At 45.0% G+C, this 22272-nt stretch overlaps 1 protein-coding gene across 3 annotated transcripts in view; it reads right to left on the bottom strand.

The window, feature by feature from the left end:
* Positions 1-22272, bottom strand: part of LOC122491791 (schwannomin-interacting protein 1) — a 575458-nt gene that overhangs the window by 104080 nt on the left and 449106 nt on the right. Inside the window, exons 1-2 of one of the 3 annotated variants that reach the window (XM_043595022.1) lie at positions 17835-18155; positions 16882-17583 (exon numbers count right to left, since the gene is read on the bottom strand). In XM_043595022.1, coding sequence (XP_043450957.1) covers positions 16882-17583; positions 17835-17843 — 711 coding nt within the window. In that variant the 5' untranslated portion in view covers positions 17844-18155. Of the gene's footprint in view, positions 1-16881; positions 17584-17793; positions 18156-22272 lie in introns of those variants that run through there. The other 2 variants (XM_043595023.1, XM_043595021.1) reach the window with 2 other exon arrangements.

A 22272-nucleotide genomic window follows, 5' to 3' on the forward strand; every position in this document is an offset into this window, starting at 1 on the left:
TGTTAAGTAAGTAAGTACATGAATGGGCAAGAAAAAAAATCCTGGAAGGCACTGGGCTCTACTGTAGCCCAAACTCCCTCTACTACATCTTACCTGACCTTGTCTCCCTTCCTGGTCCTTCAGATGTCACAGTTTCTTTTGTTAGACAGCCACAGATGACACTATATCTGAATGTGGCCCCAGGACTTTCTGGGTGTGTTGCCCACCAGATGGGAAGGACTCTGAGGCATGCCCCACTGTTCACGGTTGCCTGTAACCTGGTGACCCACAGTCCTGTTCTGTATGTAAAACAATTTATGAGGAGCAGCTAGCCCAGGACTAGGTGTCAAGAGAGCAGGAATGAACCATTTTATCTCAGGACCTCTGCTCAACCAGAGGAGCATTAAGACTCCTTCAAACCGACATATAGGGCAAGTTTTTGACTGGTCTTAATGGACTAGACAGATTTATTAGAAGCAAGCAAAGGGGTATTGGTGGGAAAGCAAAGGGAAGAAACATAAAGCCATGCATTTATGTTCAAAAGAATTTTTATTTAATTAATTAAAAGTTTTCACTGATGAAGAATTCTCAAATAGCAGCATATGGGTACAAGCAGATACTGTATATCCAGAGATTACAGATGTTTGGATGTGGCCATGGCCATTAGCAAAGACAAGCAGTTATCATGTGATGAATGGCAGAAAGGCTAAATCCCAAGAATCTGGTGTAGCAGTTTTACTAACTGAAAGTGGCACATGGCCCTTGGAGCCAGCAAGACCTGCCCCAGCTCTGTGAGCCGCAGTTTCCTGGTCTATACCGTGGGAGTACCTGCCTCACTGTGAGCATTAGGCACAATAAATGAAAAGCAGCCAGCTCAGTACCTGCCCATAGCTGGCAGCCCGTAAGTAATAGCTATTGTTATTATCACGAACGCAGGTTTAACCCGCATCTCTTCAGTCCTCACAGCATCATTATGCTCTTCGGCAGCACCTGGCACACGTGTGTGCTGATGGGATTTACGTCAACCTCTTAAGCTCCATGAGGGCTCCATGTGAGCGTCTGCTCACCGTTATCCTCCATACCTAACACATAGTAGGCATTCAATATATATATTTACTGAGTGAATAAAGCCATGGAAAAAATAATGGCATATATTAAGAAAAGACTTGGCAGGGGTGCCTGGTGGCTCAGTCGGTTGAGTGTCCAACTCTTGGTTTTGGCTCAGGTCATGATTTCCTGGTTTGTGGGATCAAGTCCCAGGTTGGCAGTGCAGAGCCTGCTTGAGATTCTCTTTCTCTCTCTCTGCCCCTCCCCCACTTGCTCTCTCTGTCTCTCTCTCTCTCTCAAAATAAATAAACTTAAAAAAAAAAGGAAAGGCTTGGCAGACATTATTTTGCGGCCTATGCTTTGTGAAAATCTTCACATAAGTAATTTTAAAATCTAGCTTGTACTCCTAAATGAACTCAGAGACTTTACTCCTTCAAAACTCAGAGACTTGCTACTCTTAGATCACACAAGAGCATAGTTTCTACCAAACAAAAATGGTTAGAAGACAGTCTTTAATTCACAGTAAAAAATTACACAAGATTTGTATCATACCAGTTGTTTTTATCCCAATAATTATAAGGAGGCTACGACTACTATTCTGGGCCAGGACCATGTGATTCCAGAGCCAGCTGATAACCACTCCTCATTAAAGTCTCAGCTGCATCATGAGCACACGTCTGGACTGGCATCACAGGGCACTGGGGTAACGCCTGCAACTGCAATTGATGTTTCAGCCCAGTGTTTGATTCTTGGTATTTGCATCACCAGCCGTAGGTTGAACCCTATATGATCCGATTAGCTTTGATCCTTTCCAAGACTGCTGAGGTCACCCTTAGATCTGCCCAGTCACTCCCTAAATGGGTACCATGAGTCACAGGGCAGGGAAGTAGAATGAGGGTGTATGGACAAGATGCCCTGGGCAGACGAGCTATGAGGTCTCTGTGTAGGATGTCGATGTTCTGTTTATGACAAGTCCAAAGTCTCTCCTGCTCTGTGTGCTTATTTCCTCATCTGTAAAATGAAGAGGACTGGGCCAGATGAGCTCTAAGGTCTATTCCACCTTTGGTATTCAATGATTCCGTTTAAGACTCAAAAACCTTAAAGACTTCTACTTAGTGGTATTGGGCCTACAGATATCATATATGAACATGAGTCATAAGTCAAGAGACTGTTTGCTGTTATCAGCTAGGGTTCCTGACTGGAAAGCAATAAAGCCAACACTGGCCAACCTAAACTCACAGACTCAACAGGAGGTGGGCCCTGGAGTAGCAGCTGGAAACACAGAGAGAGCAAGGCAGGCTGGGAAGGCTGGTTAGCAGAAGCGGGACATGGTCCCTCGTGGGAAGGGTTTGGCAGTCATTGCTGCAAGGCCCTCTGGCTGCTCCGAACGGTCTTGCCATGAGTGCTCTAGACCCGAAGTCCCAGAGGGGCTCTTCCACCTGCAGCAGCGCCAGGGGAGGGAGAATCTGCAACTGAGGTTTCCAGAACATGAGTCAGCCACTGGCAATTACCCTTCCACCAAAATCACACACAGCAGAGAAGGGATAACTCCCTAAAAGGAACCCGGGCCCTATTAGGAAGGGTAACTCATGCTGGGCACAAAGCCCACGAACATCCACGATGGGGGCAGGAACCCAAGAACACAGGGGTCGGTGATGCCAAAATAGCCTATCCTCCAGCACAGCATCTAGTGAATTTCAAGAGAGTATATACTCTGAAGAATCTATTCAAAACATTGTGGTCTAGAGAGCACTGTTTCCAATGTGATTTTATGGGTTTTGCTGAGAGAAACATTTACTTAGTAGTATCATAATCCACAATACATTGAACATGTAATTAGTAAAAGAATTCTGGGAAATTTAAACAAGCCTAAGAGGAAATCACTGATCCTCTCAGCCAAGCCAGGCCACCAAAGGCAGAGAATGACTAACCAGGAAACCCTCTTCATGAGAAATCACGGAATCACGGGGACATCCTACTGCTGACAAAACTATGGGTGTGCCCATTACTAGTTCAGTTTTTAAAATTCTGATGATTCAGTCAACAAATACTGAACATCATGATATGTCCATTTCTTTTCTTTTTCCACTTCTGCAGGAGTCTCAAACCCCTTTCATAGTTATTTCTAATCTGTGAAACCTCCCAAATTGGTTTCCATGACTTGTCACTCATTTCACATCTTGAGTGGCATTTGTCCCCCAGGTCACTTATAGCTGTCTCTAGTCAACTGTAACTTATTCCTTTCTGCCCGAACTTTCATGCCGCCCACAGAGCCTTTGCAATTCCACCAGAAACCTAACTTTATTTATTTATTTATTTTCGAAGCTTGACTTTATTTATTTTTTATTTTTTTTATTTTTTAAAAAAATTTTTCTAACGTTTATTTATTTTTGAGACAGAGAGAGACAGAGCATGAATGGGGGAGGGTCAGAGAGAGAGGGAGACACAGAATCTGAAACAGGCTCCAGGCTCTGAGCTGTCAGCACAGAGCCTGACGCGGGGCTCGAACTCACGGACCTCGAGATCGTGACCTGAGCCGAGGTCGGCCGCTTAACCGACTGAGCCACCCAGGCGCCCCGAAGCTTGACTTTAAAGAAGCAAACCCCCAAACCGAAAACTGCTTCCTAAAGAACAAACAACAAACAAAAAATGTGGATGTCGGGGAGCCAAATAATATTCCTAAGGACAGTGACAACTTGTGGCTGTTTACGGGCCACAGGAAAGTAGACGATGGGCAAGTATGCAGTTTATGCCACGTTGGGAAACTCCCAACACAGCTCCTCATGCCTGCCTTCCTGATTAGAGCTGTACCCTCCACAGGTATGCATGTGTTCCTCTCTTTCTCTGCCCTGCGTGTCTGCATCACTGCACACGCTTTCCCCACCGGGCAGCAGTAGTCTCCACATAGGAGGGACTGAGGAAGGGGACCTGGTTGGAAGAGGGGCTAGACTTGTCTTCAAAATGCATTTACAGGGGCACCTGGGTGGCTTGGTTGGTTAAATGATCAACCTTCCGCTCAGGTCGTGATTTCACAGTTTGTGAGTTTGAGCCCCACATCGGGCTCTGTGCTGTCAGCACCAAACGCGCTTCAGATCCTCTGTCCCCAGTCTCTCTCTGCAGACCTCCTCTGCTTGTGCACTCATACACACACACACTCTCTCTCTCTCTCAAAAATAAATAAAATAAACATTTAAAAAATGGATTTACAAAAAGCAAACACACAGTGGAATATTTGCTTAGGTTTCATGTTCGCTTGGGATGACTTTGCAGGGAGGTACAGGAGACTATGGGGGGACCCAACTCTCCCCTCTCTCAAGCCACAGCCTTCGAGGATATATTACTTATTACCATTGTTGACTAGTTGTAATACCTTTTAAATTGTAAAAGCTAGTATAAATCCAAATAAGGCCTGCAGTTTAGGTAATAATACAGTGTCAATGTTCATTTCTTAGTTTTGAGAAATGTGCCACAGTTCTAGGAGGTGTCAACATCAGGAGGAGCTGGGGAAGGATGTTCATGAACTTTCTGTAGTATCTTTGTAACTTTTCTGTAAATCTAAAGTTATTCCAAAATAAAAAGTCATTTTTAAAAAGCTAAATGAACAGTGCTTCCTATTTTTCCTAAGGGAAGTGAATCAAGACCCCAAACTTCTCTCATTTGTTTGAAATCTGTAATGACTTTGTACTTAGAGCCAGTAGCTCTAAAGAGGAAAACGAACAAACAAACTTCCCAACCTCTATACTTTCAACAGTATATTATGTAGTAGCAGCTGTAATTAAATAAAATCTAAATATGATTCAGCAATATTGAAGTTGCATTGCATTCCATATAAGAAATTTTATTAAAACTTACCCCTACCACCATCCCTTGAATTAAATGGTCTCAGAGGAGTTTCCAGCAGATAAAAGAACTGAGGCCACATATCCTGCAGTGTGTGTGTGTGTGTGTGTGTGTGTGTGTGCGCGCGCGCGCGTCATTGTTTAAGGTAACTTGTTCTTAAAGTGTTCCTCCCTTTTCATTATTCATAAATAATGAAAAATGAATCATGGTACATTTCCCAGAATCCAAATAAAAACTCAGTTTTTGAACTGCTTTGAAGATGAAAGAGAAAAGTAAATTCTAAGTTATGGGATGTGTGTTAAGAATTAGGTAAAATAGAACAAGGTGTACATGTTATCTCTTACTTTTTTTCCCCCTCTGGATGTTATTGTTTCAAATTATTTAAACATAATCAGTGTTCTTAAATTTAAGTGTTCTTAAATCAGAACACTTCATAAGTTTTCCTTCCTGGCATCTCTCATTTCTAGTATCTCACCAGACCTCTTAGCAAGCCACCCCTACCTCGCCCACCTCATCCCCCACTTCAGAAAAAGTCATGTAACCTCTCTGGGTCTCTGTTTTTTCATCTATGAAATGGAACAGTTGGGTTTGGTGTGAGGTGGGAAGCTGGTAGCCCAGAGGCCCTATTTTGAAGAGCTGATATGTTTGTTAGCCCTACAAAATTATGTGTGTTTTTTTTTTTAACTTACATGCCAACATTTCATATTCAAGATATTTCTCATAAAACCTTGGTCTTGGGCTTCTCCTGTTATGTCAGAATGCCGAGACTACATTCTGGCATGGCAGCAAATCAGCCAGTGTGGAAGAACACACCCTCCAGTTCACCTCGGTCCTGCTCCCCCCTGACCCACTGCCCTCATTAGTTACCTACATGGCCTCTGGAAGCATATGGGTTTTGCATCCTTGCCATGGAATGTCTCCCAGCTCTAATATTTGGATTCCCAGTGTGACTGTTTATTAGTAACACAGAGTTCTAACTTGGCCACCAGCACACTGGAATTTCTGTAGGGGTCTTACTCATATGTTAGCACACACACCACAGCTGTACATTTGCTTTGTTGAGTGTTTCTATATGAAACACAAGAAAAATAAATCTAATATTGAAACCACATACCAGAGTAGAGCAGGTATTCAAAAAGCTTTAAAATTACTGCGGCTTCAAGTTGTTCTTTTAGAACAAGATATGACTTTAAGGGCTATTTGGGTCAGGCTGTGGGGCCACTGTAGGCTGGGTAACAACCCTAACGGGAGATCACTAGTTACATAATTTAAGTATTCAAAAATAAAATCCCAATGGTCTTCTCTCTTACTCCTTACCAATTTTAGAGTGGAAATAAAAAGGACAGAGCACTTAAGATGCAGTTGCTCATAATAAAATGTCAGACCAGGTCAAAATGGACCAAAAAATTATGTAAGATTGCACAAAGAAAAAAAAATTGTCTGCAATTTTCATAAGTGGTATAATTTTTAGCTACTGGTACCATGAGGAGAAAAACAGAAGGCTAAATTGGTTTTGAAACTATTTGAAAACATGTTATTTTTATAGGAGTGGAGATTAGCCTTTAAGTTCTTTTCTAAGAAGACACTGTGCAGGTTCCCGGAGGTCCAGGCCCTTCTTATTTTGGAAATAAGTTTAACACTACTCTTTCTTTGCGTGGCGAAAAGGGGGTACAAGCTATCATGCTGCTGGACTTGACATTAAAAATACCCCAGCATTTTGTAACACAGCAGCTTTTCTCGTTCTGTTTTTATTTTTTAATGATCTAACCTCAAATCTAAATTTATAACACTACTGGAGATCTTAGGAATTATGAGGAAATTACCTCATTCCCTTTAAACTTTTTTAGACAGGAAAATTCTTTCCATATATGGCAAACCCAGAAGGAAGCAGAATCAAATTACATTAGTTTAGTAGTTGCCATGACTTACCTGTTGTTTTGTTCTGAGCATGCCTACAACCTATTAGTGAGTGAAGGGACCCTGGTTACAGCCAGCAGGCCAGGGAGAGTGCCCACTCTTGTCTCCTCATTACCAGGTGGTCCATGGGGGCACCTGGCCAGGAGCCCTGGTCATCAGAGGTGCTCAGTCCTAGATGAGCCACTTTCATACAGACTTTGAACTGGTTCTCTACAGACAGGTGACATGCACACGAATGAAAGGACACAGAGGCAGGCTGAGGATCCCAGTGGGGGGGGTGGGGGGTGGGAAGGGGACCCTAGAGGAGAAAGCAATGGGTGTGCATCGCTAAGGGGACAACAACATGCCAGATCAGGGGACAAAAACATGTCAGATCAGCTCTCCTGTGCTCAGGGAGGTGCTGACAGGCAATCTGCTGCCTGGAGGCTTGGCTGTGAGGCTGAAGAGACCATGCTCTACTCTGCCTTTTGTCAAGCACTCTGAGAACCAGCCTCATCCACCTGGGCAAGTGGAGCAACACTAGAAAAGCCCAACCCACACATTTTCTTGACAGGTTTTTGTAATATTTTGTACCAAAAAAAAAAAAAAAAAAAAAAAAAAAAACAAACCAACTCTGTGAATAACCCAGACATTCATTTCTACAAGAAAGAGTTCTGAAGGATCAATCATCTCTATTAAGACATGGGCAATAAAACCCTCTCGAATTGGTAAATTTGCAGAAATCAGCTGCTGACTAATGCATGGCTTTTTGTAAACCATAAAAATTGAAGCTTTTTAAAAACATATATACTATGCTAATATCCCAAGGAAGAAAGATCCACAATCACTTTCAAGAAGCGTAAATACTGAGGAGTAACTTTGAGAAATGGAAGGAAATAAAAGAAGAAAAAAGATGAACATGATATTGCTGATGACGGATATACCAGAAAGGTCATTCAACTACAAATAAGTATTAAATGTTTGGGTGGAGGTTCAGGGTTATCAGTAGAATGTACAGGAACAAGGATTCAAGTATCAGTAGAATGTACAGGATAATTGCCACTGTATCAGGAAATCTGGATTTATCAGGAAATCTGATATACAAGACTAGATGGAAGAAAACTGGTAACTCTTTTGCTTCCGGTAAGCTTTGCTTTAATATGACTTCATATCAGTTACACACAACTAAAAAAAAATATTTCACAAGTACTTTTAAAAAGCCATCAACCTGGAGCTGAACAAACACTGGTTGAGTTCATTCCTATCACTTGAGTATTTCCTAGCCTAAACCATCATCTTTTGAGTTATATATACCTTCTGGACAAAATACCACCAAAGTAGGGGAAAATGGGAATAACCTAAAATGACACAAACATTAAAAAAAAGAGGTCAGGTGGGGAGAATAAAAGTAGTTTAAGCACGTGTAGGAATGAAAACCGAGAAAGACAAGTGATAAAGATTGGTGATAGAACATGCTCGACCTAAGTATGTAACAAATATATGAGGAAAATAACATCACAACAGTGAAGTAGTAGCCAAAACCAAAACGAAGCAAAGAAACAAACCAAAAGCAGCCGAAACAATGAGGGTGCTGACAGATTTGATGAGGCTTGGTTAAGTGAAGGACAATGGTTATTACAAGTGTCCTGAACCTGACAAGAAGAATTTGTGATGGCATGGTTCTACAAATTTACATGGGAAACTGAGAAATATCATACAGGGAACATAAAAACCCAAACATGTCTCCCTTTCCTGACGTCCATTTTTCTATTCCTTATTCTCACCCACATTCTGACGAAGCCTGATGTCCTTCCTAATGGAGACTCTTTCACGGGCTGCTACTTAACTCCACAAATGCTTAGCTTTCTAGATTTTTCTTGATCTTATTATCTTCTTCTGTGGGGGCTTATAATCAACTATTCACTTAAAAGTCTATTTCTACCTGCAGGTGAGCTGCATAGAGATCTTCTCTCTCCTATCTTTTTGAACCCGGGCTCTGCCTCATGGTCTGACAGTCAATGGAAGGACTTTGCACAAAGAAGTGACCTACAGAAGGGTGAGCCTGAACCCTAGTTTCTCCCTTCTCTGCCTCCTAGAACTCAGGTGGCTCCTTGCAAAGTTCTCAAGTGCCAGTCATCCACTGGCCCAAAGAGAGGGAAGGCCTGTGCTGCCCAGTGGCGGAAAGGAGGCCGGACAGACAGAAAAAGGAGCAGTAATGGAAAATACTGTCAACCCAGGAAAAGCACTGTTTTGTTGGTAGAGATACACACAGTGATGAAGCGAAGTCTGCATAGAAGGAAGCAATTTTATGATTGCCTGAAAATGTTGGTTTAAAAAAAGAAAAAGAGAAACAAACAGTAAAATAAAAACTTTTGATCAAGCGCTAAAAAGTAGAATCTACTTCCAGACTCGGTCAGGCCTGAGCTGAGGATGTTGCATGAAGTTGGGTGAAGATGTTTAATCTCCATAGACCTGTTTCTGCCTTTAAAAATGATGAGGGTTTGATGAGAAGACCTCTAGGATCCTTTCTATCTTTAAAATCCTATTACTTTTCTATTAAAAATGTTCAATTTCATGATTGACACTTGAATTTCTACTAAAATTGTATGCAAAATAATCTCCCAGTCATTGACAGCATAAAGTATCATCTGTCCCACCTAACAGCTCAAGGAGCATAAAGCTGCTAAGACAAGAATTTTCAAAAGCCTTTTTTGTTAAAGTTCTTGGGACTGAATTTCAAAAGTAAGAAAACAAGACCATTCATGTGTTCAGGGGTAAAGGTCTAGGAGTAAAAACAAATTTCTGTTTTTAAATCCAAATGTCATAGAGTTTAGATAAGCTTTTAAGAAAGGACCTGGAGTTATTATTATTAGCACTTGGGTAGATAAGAGACATACCCACAAAAAGATAACTGACCATAAGACAATGTCACTGAAAGAGCCTGGAGTCAGAGTCAGAAATTGACAGGTCGGTCTAAGTTTTATAAGGCCTGAGACTTCAGGCAAATCCCTGAACCTTGCTGAGCCTCAGTATTATCATCTCTAAAACAGGAATCATTACTGCTTTGTTCAAATTTAAGGTGTCATGAGGATGGAATGTGATAATGAATATGAAAACACTTAAGACTGGAAAGTCTTTTTTAAAAAGCTAAGTATGAAAAAGTGGTATATAAGTAGAATAAAAAGTTCAGAAGAGTGGTTGCTCAGGGCTGAGATGATCAGCTGCAGTTTCCCAAAGAGGTGAGGCCCTGCATCAGAGTGGACCTTGGAGAAGCAAGTGCTGGGCAGGTCGGTGGACAGCAGCATGTGGACCTGCTCCGAAGCCAAGGGCTCACACTGGGCTTTCCTGAGTGAAGTAATAAGGAATGGCAGGCACAGGATCTGGACTTGAAGGCATGGCAGAGCCAGACATGGATGGAGGAAGGTGACAGGATGTCAGTGGTAAGGTGATCAAAGAGCTCAGTGAATGTGTGATGAGAATGTCTACATCTGTTTTACAGATACGCACTATCCTGGAAATTTTCCTTAGGGTGTTTTAATGCACCACTACATGCAAACTAGTTGGTAGGCAAAGGTTTCCTTTAGTCCACCTACAACACTTTCAAAGGCTGTTCCATTACAGGATGAACCATGTGATGGTAGTTTAAGTACCCACACAGCCCCAGAACTTGTAGTTTACCTGCAACCTAATTTTTTTTTAAGTTTATTTATTTTGAAAGAGTCAGAGAGAGCATACACGCATGAGGGGCTGAGAGAAAGAGGGCAAGAGAGAAAGAATCCCAAGCAGGCTCCAAGCTCATCACAGAGCCCGCTGCAGGGCTCGAATCCATAAACCATGAGATCATGACCTGAGCCAAAATCAAGAGTCAGACACTCAACCGACTGAGCCACCCAACCTATGTTTTTTTTTTTAATCCAACCATATATTTCTTTAAAATCTTGAATACATGCTAATGGATAGAGCAGCTTTTACAGCTCTTAAATATCAACATAAATTAGAAATATAGGCAATGATGGCACTAAACATCTCAAGGTAAAAGGTTGAAGCATAGAATACGATAGGCCCTGGTAATTTCTGGTTATGATTAAAAAATCAAAAAGGTTTACCAATGTGATGTACTGCTCTGTAACAAACAAGGAATAAGAGATAGCTGCATACCACACAGAATATTTTCACTGCTATGCCCTGCACTGCCAAATCACTTACAAACTTTACAAACTTACAAACTTTGCAATATTTTGTAGGAGTAATAAAGACCTCTTGATTCAGTCCATAAAAATGGGAATTCACATAATCTAAACATAGCCCAAGTAACTACAGAAACAAACCACTCAGCCATTCAAGCTCTTTCAGTGGTGTCATTGATAGAGATGGAGTACCTGAGCTATAATTCTTACAGAATAATACATTGAAAACAACCTGTAATTACTACCGTTCTGGAAGAAACGTATGTAATTTAAAGTTTGCTACTAGTTAATGGTACAAATAAAAAGACATTATTTTCAAGTACTTTGGAAAAAACTTCATCAGGAGAATTTGCTTTCAATTAACATGTCGATTAAAATTATTCTTATCTTCTCATTAAATGAGAAAATGTACCTGTCACAGGCACTAAAAATAATAAAACCATAATTAAAACAAGTTGGGTCTACAAGTAGAACTCTTTAATTTAAAAATGGGTTTTGGAACAATAGGTGTAATGATTCTGGTTGGGTGTAAGATGTGATCCTCCTCCTCTCTCATTGTTGTAAAAGAGAGGGAAGCAATCCCCCCAGTCACCTGAAGAGAGAGGTTTTGTAAGTCCCCAAGACATAGATGGAACAGAGCAACCAGTGGGAGAGGAAGCCAAGGTTATAGTGAGTGCATAAATAATCATGGTGACAGAAGCAGCTTCTTTGGAAAACAGGCAACTTCTAAAGTTGCTTACTGTATGATCCAATCATTCTACTCCTAGGTATTTACCCAACAGAAATGAAAGAATATGTTCCTATGAATGAATGTTCACTGCACTTTCATTAGTAATAGACAGAAACTAGAAACGGGGAGCCTGGGTGGTTTTGTCAGTTGAGTGGTCTATTCTTCTGCTCAGGTCATGATCCTAGAGTCATGAGATTAAGTGCTGAGTTGGGCTCTGTGCTGAGCATGAAGCTTGCTTAAGATTTTTTTTCTCTTCCTCCTTTCCTCCCCCATTCACACACAGGTTCTCTCAAAATTCAACAACAACAACAACAACAACAACAACAACAACAATAACAAGGAAATTAGAAACAACTCAAATGTCCATCAACAGGGAAATAGGGTATATCCATAAAATGAAACACTACCTAGCAACAGAAAGTAGTGAGCTCTTGATACATATAATAATACGGATGAATCATAAAATATTACATGCTGAGTGAAAGAAGGCAGACAAAAACTGAGTACATAGTATATGATTCTACTTACATTCATCTTAGAAAATGCAAACTAACCTGCAGTGCTAGAAATAAGACCAGTGGTTGCCAAAGGACAGAATGGGAGTATTACAAAGGGGCAGGAGGATACTTTTTGGGGTAAGAGATATGTTCATTATCTTGATTTTGGTGATAGTTTCACAGGTGGACACATGTCACATGAACCCATCAGATTATACATTTCAAATATGTGCAGTTGGTTGTATGTCAATTCTACCTCAACAGTTGTTTTTTTTTTTTTAAGAATCAAAAAAATGGGACAAGAGGGAGAACAAAGAGGATAAGTTTCTAGGCAGCATAGGCTAAACTTGGAGGACCTCAGACCCTGAGGAGAGAAAATCTCACAGAAAGACCATTGAGAAAAAGAGGTATAATTATACTCCGTTTCGGAAGAGGAGTACATTGAGGCAATGGGCACCCCCACCCCAAGAAGAGTGACAGGGCTACAAAGAAAGATCCAGGAGAAGCAGGAGGAAAGAGAAAGCTGACTGCTTGGGTCTGCACTGAAAAGAGGGAAACCAGGTTTCTCTAGGATTGATTGCCCAAGCCAGTTCAGCAGTCATAGTAGGCAGGGAAATGAGAATTTAGGGTGAACACTAATATAAGGGGGCAGGACTCCCTTAAACTTGCCACAGCTGGTTCTAAATCTGACATCAAAAGCACCAATCCCCAGGATCTTTCTTTACTTCTTTACTGTGTGTGGCCCTAGATGGGGGCCACACACCTGAGGTGATGTAAGCCCAAGGCAGGACTGTGAGAAACAGGTAGAAGCCAGATGAGCAGGGGCTGGCCAACTGGAGGAGGCACTTCTGGGGGTAGTTCTGGTTGTTGGGTTGAACAGCTCCCCTCCCCATGGGAGCTACTGGGGATAAGACGGTGGAGTAAAGAAACCTTGCTGCCCTCAAGGCTCCAACATCGAGGTTGGGGGTTGGGCCATCTAGGAAGAGGCTGGGCCACCTGAGGCAATGCAAGTTTGTCTAGCAGGATAGCAGGGGGTAAGGTCACCAATCATTCCCTTGGGGGGACTCCCTCTGGCACCTCAGAGCTCTGACCCCAAAGACAGTTCTTGGCACCATCCAAGCCCATGCTCTTTGGCTGACACCAAGCTAGAGATAAACTGCTTAAATCCTACAGGAAGGAAAGGTCAGCCTTAGGGTTTAAATTTGCCTCTAGGGCTTTTAAATTTGCCTCTAAATTTTCAGTAGATTAGGGAAGGCTGATGGTCAACACATTTTTGAGATCTTAGTTCTTTTGAGTGTTTTGCTGCAGCCATTATTCCATCAAAACAAATCAAAACTAAACCATGTTTGTGAGAAGAGACTCATAAATAATGGTATGTTGGTTATTTCCTAATTTATTTCTGTCCTTAATACTTACTAGGGAAGCATAAGAGGGGACTTGTCATTTAAGAAACCTACGGAGGTGGAAGCCTCTTTCCTTCCCTTTTACTTCAAATTGATTTTAGCATTAAAATGAGAAAAAACATAGTCTGAAAGAAGAAAACCTTTCATAGATTACTTAGTGGGCCCTGAGGCAAATCACTTACTTCAATGAGCCTCAGTTTTTGAAACTGTAAAATGAGGGGGTTGGTTTAGGTCTGGGTGTGTGGGTCTAATAAACCATTCATTCATTCATTCATTCATTCAGTATTTGAGAACCTACTGCATCCCGGGCAGTATCACAAGCACGAGGCTACAATGATTAAAAGAGAGGCAAGACCTGTACACTACAACTTGATTCTCAAGAGACCAAAAATGAAGGGGAACCCAACAAGATGCCAGGTAGTGATAAGCCCTAAGAAAACACAAGGAGTGCCTGGGTAGAGTGCCTTACTTTACTTTGGGGGGCGGGGGAGGGAGGGTGGTCAGGGATGTGAGGGCTGAGTAGTCTGGAATGATGGGAAAGAATAAGCCACTAGATTCCCAGGAGAGGCAACCCCACGGGCAAAGTCCTCAGGTGGGAAGAGCTCATTTGGTCCTCTTCATAGGTAAAGGAGAACCTACTCCTCTTTTTCATTTTATATCCTTCCTCCAAGTAGTCTGTATTAATTCCATTTACATGTATTTATATAGAGCTTTTTAAAGAGGAACAAAAAGGGGCACCTGGGTGGCTCGGTCGGTTAAGTGTCTGACTCTTGGTTTTGGCTCAGGTCATGATCTCATGGTTCGTTAGTTCAAGCCCCACATCGGGCAGTGTGCTGGGGTGTGGAGCCTGCTTGAGATTCTCTCTCCCTCCTCTCTCAAATAAATAAATAAACTTAAAAAAAAATTTTAAAGAGGAGCAAAATGTTTGATTTGAACAACTTATTCCAGATAGGCTTTCTCCTCTACGTGATTCCTTTGTTATTCTCAAGTTTCTGTCCTCATGGTTATAAATCTTCCCACTTATCCCAGGCAGGAGTAAACAGCATTTAAATCAGTGTTTTTTGAATTTTATGACAATGACCCATAGTAAGAAATATATTTTACATCATGACCCAGTGTTTACATAAAACCAAAGCAAAAGTTTTTAAAACCAAGTTTACTGTTTTATTTCATTTCTTTTTTTAAATGTTAAGGTGATTTCATGGGTAACTTACAGTATGAAAAACACTATTCTAAACCGACACTGGCTATTAATTTTGTTATTAACAAACCAAAAAATGGTAAAATTGGTTAAACAACCTCAAAGGCTCTCCCCTCCCCCTTTTTTTCTGTGCACATACTTGCTTTAAAGAAATGGGTTTCAGGTTTTTCTGCATAGCTTGTGGAGGAAATGCCCAGAAGGGACATTTTCAGGGGGGCTGGGGTGGAGGGAAGGGAACCCAAATAATGCAAATTGTTCAACAGGTGAGGAGACACCTTTGGTTTCAAAGATTGCCCAAGAAGGAAAGATTCACAAAGTCTTCATAGTAATAGGCTGTGTGTGTGTGTGTGTGTGTGTGTGTGTGTGTGTGTGTGTTGGGGGAAGGGATGGTATTAAGTAATTTATTAAATTTTAAGTTCTTAGAGGGGAGTCAGTCTGTACCCTACCTCCCCTCACCATAATTCAAGTCTCACATGGACAGATGTGTAACTGTAGCACAGAGAATCAGACCTTGCATTTAGCACATAGTACACAGGTGCTCAATAACATTTTGTTTAATAGTTATTAAACAAAAAATATGAAATAATGGGATTTGTTGTCATCATCAAATCCTAACTTTGCACGTACATAAATTATTATATTCTCCTGGAATGTATTAATATCATGCAATAGTAAATGAAATGTGTTTATCTTCAAGTCATTGTTTAAGTCCAAGGAGCTTAATCAGGTATTTTTCTCAGACACTAAGTGGGAAAAGGATGTTTTCCATTGCAAGGTATAATACATAGAATTGGCTGTAATGGAAAGATTCCACGTCTGCTAGTGGCCATGGTAAACAGCTGGGATTAAAATGAGTGTGTTAATTTAATAGGTAGTTTCTCAAGGGACACTAACCAGTGGGCTCTGTCAGCCAAGGGCTCTCTCTGATAGAAACCATGCCAATTTCTCTGTGAAACGTGGTTAGTGTCCTCACCCCTGAAGTCAGAAGTGCATGCACCCAATTTCCAGTAGCCCCAGGGCCCTGGAGCAGAAAAATTACACCTGCAAGCCAGCATTCTCCCACACTGCCACACAGCTGCCACACACAGAAAGCGGCTTATTGAAACCGGGTGCCCTTCAGCCCCATTTAGGGACATCATTAACGATTTCAAATTACAACTGTTGCTTTATCTCAAAACAGTGATAAATAGCGGAGCTACATTCCTGACGCTTTTAAGTCATTGATTTGCTCTCCTCTCAGGGGCAAAAAAGATGTTGAGACAAGTGCAAACCTGCCAGAGCTTCTTATTATAGATGCAGCCCTCCTTCTCTCCCTCTCTCTGTTCCACTTCAGCACCCCTCCCTCTCTGGATTTCCTGAACTGAGGCAGTGTGGCCTCCGGTAAGGAACTGCAAGTGGCTCCTTCTCAAAACAAGGAGGGCTTCATCAGAGAGGCTGAGGCGACAGAGGCAAAAACCACTCTCTCACCCTAGCAGGTCAATGCCCCCCATTCCCCAAGTCAACAACAGGTCGGGTTTCAGAAAGGAACAAAGTCTCAGGGCAGGGCGGTCACCCATTCAAATTCAGGAGCATCTGCTTAAACGCGAGACGGAACAAACCCTGCTGCCATACCGGAGGTGTGGGCAGGCGAATGTGAGCGTGTGCACAGGGACAGACTATACATGGGCGAAACGTTAGTGGTAACGAAGGGAGACCCACCACGGTCGACAAAGCCACAACTATTACCACTTGAAATATCACCCGCAGGGCACTGGCTTCGGTGCCAAAATTTCCCCGGATTTATTTTCAGGCAAATGACTCACAATCTCGTCTCCATAAGTAATTCCATTAAAATGAGTCGCCGGTTCCACTAACTCGACTTTCCGCTGCCCTCTGGCTGCCCCTCCCTCCTCTCCGCCCATCCTGCAAACCCAGACAGCTCACAGACTGAGCAACCGTACCCCAGGGTAGCAGAAGGCAGGCTCTCAAGCCCGGCCCCCACCCTCGCGTAAGGATGAATGGGGCCGCAAGCGGGTGGGAGAGCCAGGCGGACGCGTGCGGGCTGTGCGCGCGGTGTGTACGCGTGTGTGCGCGCGTGGGCACGCACCCCCGGCCAACTTACGGAGGTGGAGTTGGTCCTGGTTTGGCCCTGGTTCCGCACCTCCTGCTCCCGGAACTGCAGTCCAGCCAGATGCTTCTCCAGTGCCTCCCAGTCCATAGGGGGCACCGGGGGCTCCTCCGGGACACACGTCCCGCCGTCCGTGGGCTGAAGGCAGAGGACCCCAGTTGCCGGACCCCGGCCGCCGCGTCGGCCCCGCGCGGGCTGGGGCTTCTGGACCGCCCGGCGGGGGCCCCGAGAACCGCTGGGCCGGCCGGCCAACACCACCACGTTGCCATTGTGCCTGAGGTCCTGGGGGTCGTGCGGGTGGAGGTTGCCGTTGGGCACGGGGGGCGGCATGGCAGTGGTGGCGCCCTTGCCCCCGCCGCCGCCGCTGCGGGTCCTGGCGCTCACGTCCCCCGGCTCCCGGGCCGGACAGCGGTCATCCCGGTATCCCCGCTCGTCGCGCTCGTCCTCCTCTTCCTCCTCCTCCCCGTCCTCCTCCGGCGCCCACTCATCAATCACCTTCTTCTGGTAGACCGGGAAGGGCTCCTCATAGTCCTCCAGGGCAGACACCAAGTCCAGACTGCCCCCCGGCGACGACGAGGATTTGCACTCGGAGCAAGGGGTCACTTTGGTGGAGTTGGACTGCGAACTGGTGCGGCTGCTGCTGCTGCTGCTGCCGCCGGCGTCACTGCCTAGATCCATCCCATCCTCTCGGTAATCCTAGGGGGGGAGGAGGCAGAGAGTGAGCTGCCGGGCCGAGCCTGCTCCGGCCCCCCGCCACCCGCCGCGAGCACCCCGGCCCAGTGCCCCGCGCCTGCCTGGTCGGAGGTGCACCCCCGAAGGAGGCCTGGGGACGGAGCCGGCACCAGCTTGAGGCTTCCCTTCGCCCACCGCCCCCCACCCCAACCATACTTCCTCCCAGTAACTAACCCTCAGATTAGCAAAGGGGGTGCCCAGCCACCAGCGCTCACACTTTCCATAAGAGGGGCCCCGGGGCGCGCATGGACTTTGTTGTAACCATTTTGCGCCGGGAGCACCCCTGCACCCCGCCCCAAGGATTCTCCGAGAACCAGACACTTTCCCAGAGAATTATAATTCCCTGGGGGCGGGACCGAGAAGAAGGTGGGCGGCTACTGAATTCGCACCTCGTTCCGGGCGCCGAGACCACCCCCCACTCGGCCCCGCCTCGCCCCGCCCCCGCCGGCGGCTGGGAGCCGGCTCGGTTCGCCAGCTGAGCTTTACTTTCTAAGGAACCGCAGGCAGCTCGGAGGTCTCACTCCCGCCTCCGCGCCTCCCTGACCGGCCCCTCCTCGGCCCGCCGGAAGGCTCGGGTGGGGGAGGGGGGCGCTCTCAGCTTTCGTAGGAGAGGGTGGCTCTCCCCACCCCAAAAGGTGTGCGGGGCCGGGCGCGGCGGCGGTAGCTGCAGGCGCCGCCGCCGCCACCGCCGCCGCCCTGGGGGAGGGAGGACGCGCCCTCCCGGCGGCGGAGCCGGTCCCGCCACCGAGCATGCCCAGAGGCTGCCGGGCGCGGCGCAGTCCGTTCTCCCGGTTTTCGCGGCTGCAGTCTCAGGCGGGAGGCGGGCGGGCTTGGGTTCAGAGAGGTCGGGAAAAGGCCGAGGGAAAGGGGCTCGGGGCGTTAGGGATGCAGACCTGGCCAATTAACAGGGGCAGCACCCTGGGGAGGGTGGCGGGTGTTAACCCACAGACACACACACAAAGATTTTCTGGGAGCGTTTCAAGCTCTCTTTTCGGGGCTCGTTATTCTGCCTTAGCCTCCCGGTACCCCAAAGCGCGGTCGCGGCGCATGCTAACCCACGCGGAAGTCCCCGAGTGATCCGGTGAAGGACCTCCCTCCCCCGACACGCGCACAGACACTAGCCCTTGTGGGAGCCCGAAGTGACGTGTGCTGGGTGGTCATGCACCATCATTTATTTCCCTTCCACCTTCCTCGGCCACTTCCTCTCCCTCCACCGCCCTGCTCCAGTCGCCTTGCCCGCGCCCCTTCCAAGTTCAGGCTGTGGGCGGAACCTGTTGCTTTAGCTCACGCTTCCTTCCCGCTACCGGCCGCACGCTGAGGATGACCTCAGAGAGGTGTGTGTCTGGGGAATGGAGAGCTAAGTGGAAGATGGGACTGATACCTGGAACGTTGGTGAAGAATCTGTTCTAATGGTTTAGGCGAACCTCTTAAGTCCCTTTTGGCCGCCTCCAATCAAGGAGACATTAAAGGAAGGGAAGACGGGGATATCAGGTGACCTGCTCCTGGCACTTGCACTGACTCTGCGTCCTTAAATTTTTCTGGAAACCGAGTCAAAGAAACCTATGCTGGGCTTTTCGGAATGCACACTGGTTCCCTGAATTTGGCAGCTCATCTCATTAGGGACAAGGTTCCTTGGAGTGAAGATACCATCACTTGGAAAGCATTAATGGGTCATAGAGCACCTTTTCAGGGTTAGAAATTTCCTGTGAACCAACCAATGCTGACTTGTAAGAACTGGGAAACAAGGAAATGCCCTCTTAAATGTTCACAAACACACATGTGAGGTGACGGATGTGTTAACTAGGGGATCCTTACACACTGTATGCTTGTGTCAAATAACCATAGCATGCATTTTAAATATTTAACAATTTTATGTGTCAATTATACCTCAGTAAAATCTGAAAAAATTCAAAAAGAAAAAAAAAAACGAAACAACCCTAGCACTTAATTTTACAATGGATTGGGGGAAAACCAGTTTCCCTGAACTTCCAGATTTGGGCTGTTACTAATTATTCCCAGTGAATTCTAGCTTGGACCAGGCCACTACCCTGGCTTTGCACCCTCCAGAGGGAGGACCAGGGGAATGCTTGGAATTCTTTAGTAGGGAGTGGCTGCCATCCTGACTTTTCTTCTAGGTCCTAATTGGGACTTGGTGCAGAGACCCTTTGTTTAAGTGATTTCAGTGAAGTGTGACTCTTTCCAGTCCTAGGTAGGCCTGAGCCAGGGAAGATAAACTAATCTTTTAACTTGCCTGGAAGCAGCAATCTTAATGAATACAGGAAAAGGGGCCTCTGGTCTGGCCCCTTTACAGCTCTTCTGTAAAACAGGACTGATTATAATTTCAAATGTCTTTTATGGTAACATCTGTAAACAGCCTGCCTTGTGCTCCAAATATGGTTTGATTTTGAGGTTGCTGTGAAGCCCTGGGTCAGCTGGCTGCCCGTCCCCCACCCCCTGCCCTGTAGGATGGATGTGGCCCTAAAAGTGTTCAGAGATGTGGGTAGGAAACACCGGGTGCTGGGAACTAGATAGCTGCTTTTCAAATCACCATGTGAATTGGCAAGGGTTAGGTCAGGAAAAGCTCACTGCTCTGGGGCAGAACACAGGTAGACAGATAAGTATTCATCAACTGGAGTGATAAAAAGTTGTGGTCTCAGTCCCAATTTTTAAACATTAGGACCTCCTCAGCCCCCCACCCAGATTCCCTCCTGGGCTCCTACTCATCTCCCCTGCTGCCCAGATGGTCTGTGTTCAGGGAATGCAAAATAAGGCCTTAGGAAAACATTTGGCAAGGTAAATCCACTGCCAAAAACGCATGGCATTTCAAAGCCAAATATCTCTGAATTATCTGTCCTTTTAAATAATTTTCTGACCAGATATTCTGGATCAGATGGGAAAGTACCAGGTTTCGTTTTTTCTTTTCTCTTCATGCAAGGTGCCTGGCTAGCCCAGTTTCCATTCTGTTTCCAGCCTTCCATCTCCTGCCAAGAACCGTCCCATTTTGGAACAGAAAGCCCTGCCAATTCCTAGGCCGGCGACAGTCTACAGATATGTCCAGCAGGATGGAGAGATGATTTGGAAAGTGATTGAAAGGTCCTGTCTTCCTGTTTATAGGACCGTGTCCTCAAGGTTAGGAGCTTGTGGCTTACAGACTTAGATTTTGTCCCCTGCAACCTTTGTAAATTAGACATCAGAGATGTGAGTCAAGTGAGTGTCATCGCAAACCAGCACCTTCCCCCATCAATCACCCCAGTCTGGACCACTGTGTCCTGAAATTACTAAACAGTCTCCCTACTACCTATGCCCATTCTCTGCATGCAGCCAGAGTGCCTCTCTGCAATGCAGGTCTCTCCCAGCTCCTTTAAAGTCCCCTTGGCTCCTCATTGCCCTTAAAGGAACTGCTTCCTGCCCAACCTCCCCCCATTTCTTTTGGCAAATTTCTACTTATCCTTTATGTCTAGGCTTAAAGGTCACTTCCTCCGGGAAGGCTCCTGATTCTCTGTACCACCCACCTAAAAGGAAGCAGGTAACTTTCCCATGCTCCAGAGATATTTATTGCACTCATCATAAATGCTGCATCTATGTTGCTGTTTAATTGCATGTCTTCTCTACCAGACTCAAGAAAACCATTTTCTGCCAAGACCCAGGCCACACATATGTATAAAAATATTTAAAAGTTTCATAAAGCTCTTATTTGTAAATCCTATCCTAATTCATTTAAATGAAAATTTGCTCACACTTCACCATTGACTTTATAGCCCTTAAATGGATCAGTGCTCCTACTGGGAAAACATACTCTAGAGGAGTAAATACTCTAAGGGAGTAAATACTCTAAGGGAGTAAACACTCTAAGGGAGGAGCTATTTCTCTGTTTTGTTCATGATAACTGGAATGGAATAGAAGCTTCATCAATATTTGTTGCTGCAGGGGCACTGGGGTGGCTCAGACGGTTAAGCGGTTATGAGTCCAACTTCAGCTTAGGTCATGATCTCATGGTTCTGGAGTTCAAGCCCCGCATGGGGCTCTCTGCTGTCAGTGCAGAGACCACTTCGGATCCTCTGTCCCCCCCACCCCCCCACACCTCCCCTGCTTGTGCTCTCTCGCTCAAAAATAAAAACATTAAAAATATATATTGGATGCTGGCATTATTAATAATAACATTTAATTCTCAAAAACTCTATGAAGAAACTAGTATCCCCATGTACAGGTGAGATTGCTGAAGATAGTTAGATTAAGTAACGCGACCTAATGTCAAAGAGCTGGAAAACTAGGTGGCATAGCCAAGATTTGGACCCAGGTAGCTTGGCTCCAAAATCTTGGCTGCTAGTCACTCAGTGAAAGGCTCACTACCCTTTGGTCTGCATGCATATGGATAAATTCACAGAGCAAAATGTCAGAAAGGGCTCCTTGCAGCAAGTCCAAAGGAGTTCTGAGTCTCCTGCCCTGCAGGGGCTCCTTGGGCAGTATTTCTGTCTATGCAGAGGAGAAGGCAGCTGGCAAGAGCAGCTGTTCCCTGATGCACACATGTGCTCCACCTCCTCAACTGTCAACAAGTTCAGCGCTATTCGGCACGTTGGGAGACTTAATTGTGTAAAAGAAGAGTGCAGACACCCTGGAAAATGAAATTTCCAATTGTATGAACTACATGCTTTT

The sequence above is a fragment of the Prionailurus bengalensis genome, chromosome C2 (genome assembly GCF_016509475.1).
Source record: "Prionailurus bengalensis isolate Pbe53 chromosome C2, Fcat_Pben_1.1_paternal_pri, whole genome shotgun sequence".
NCBI lineage: Eukaryota > Metazoa > Chordata > Mammalia > Carnivora > Felidae > Prionailurus > Prionailurus bengalensis.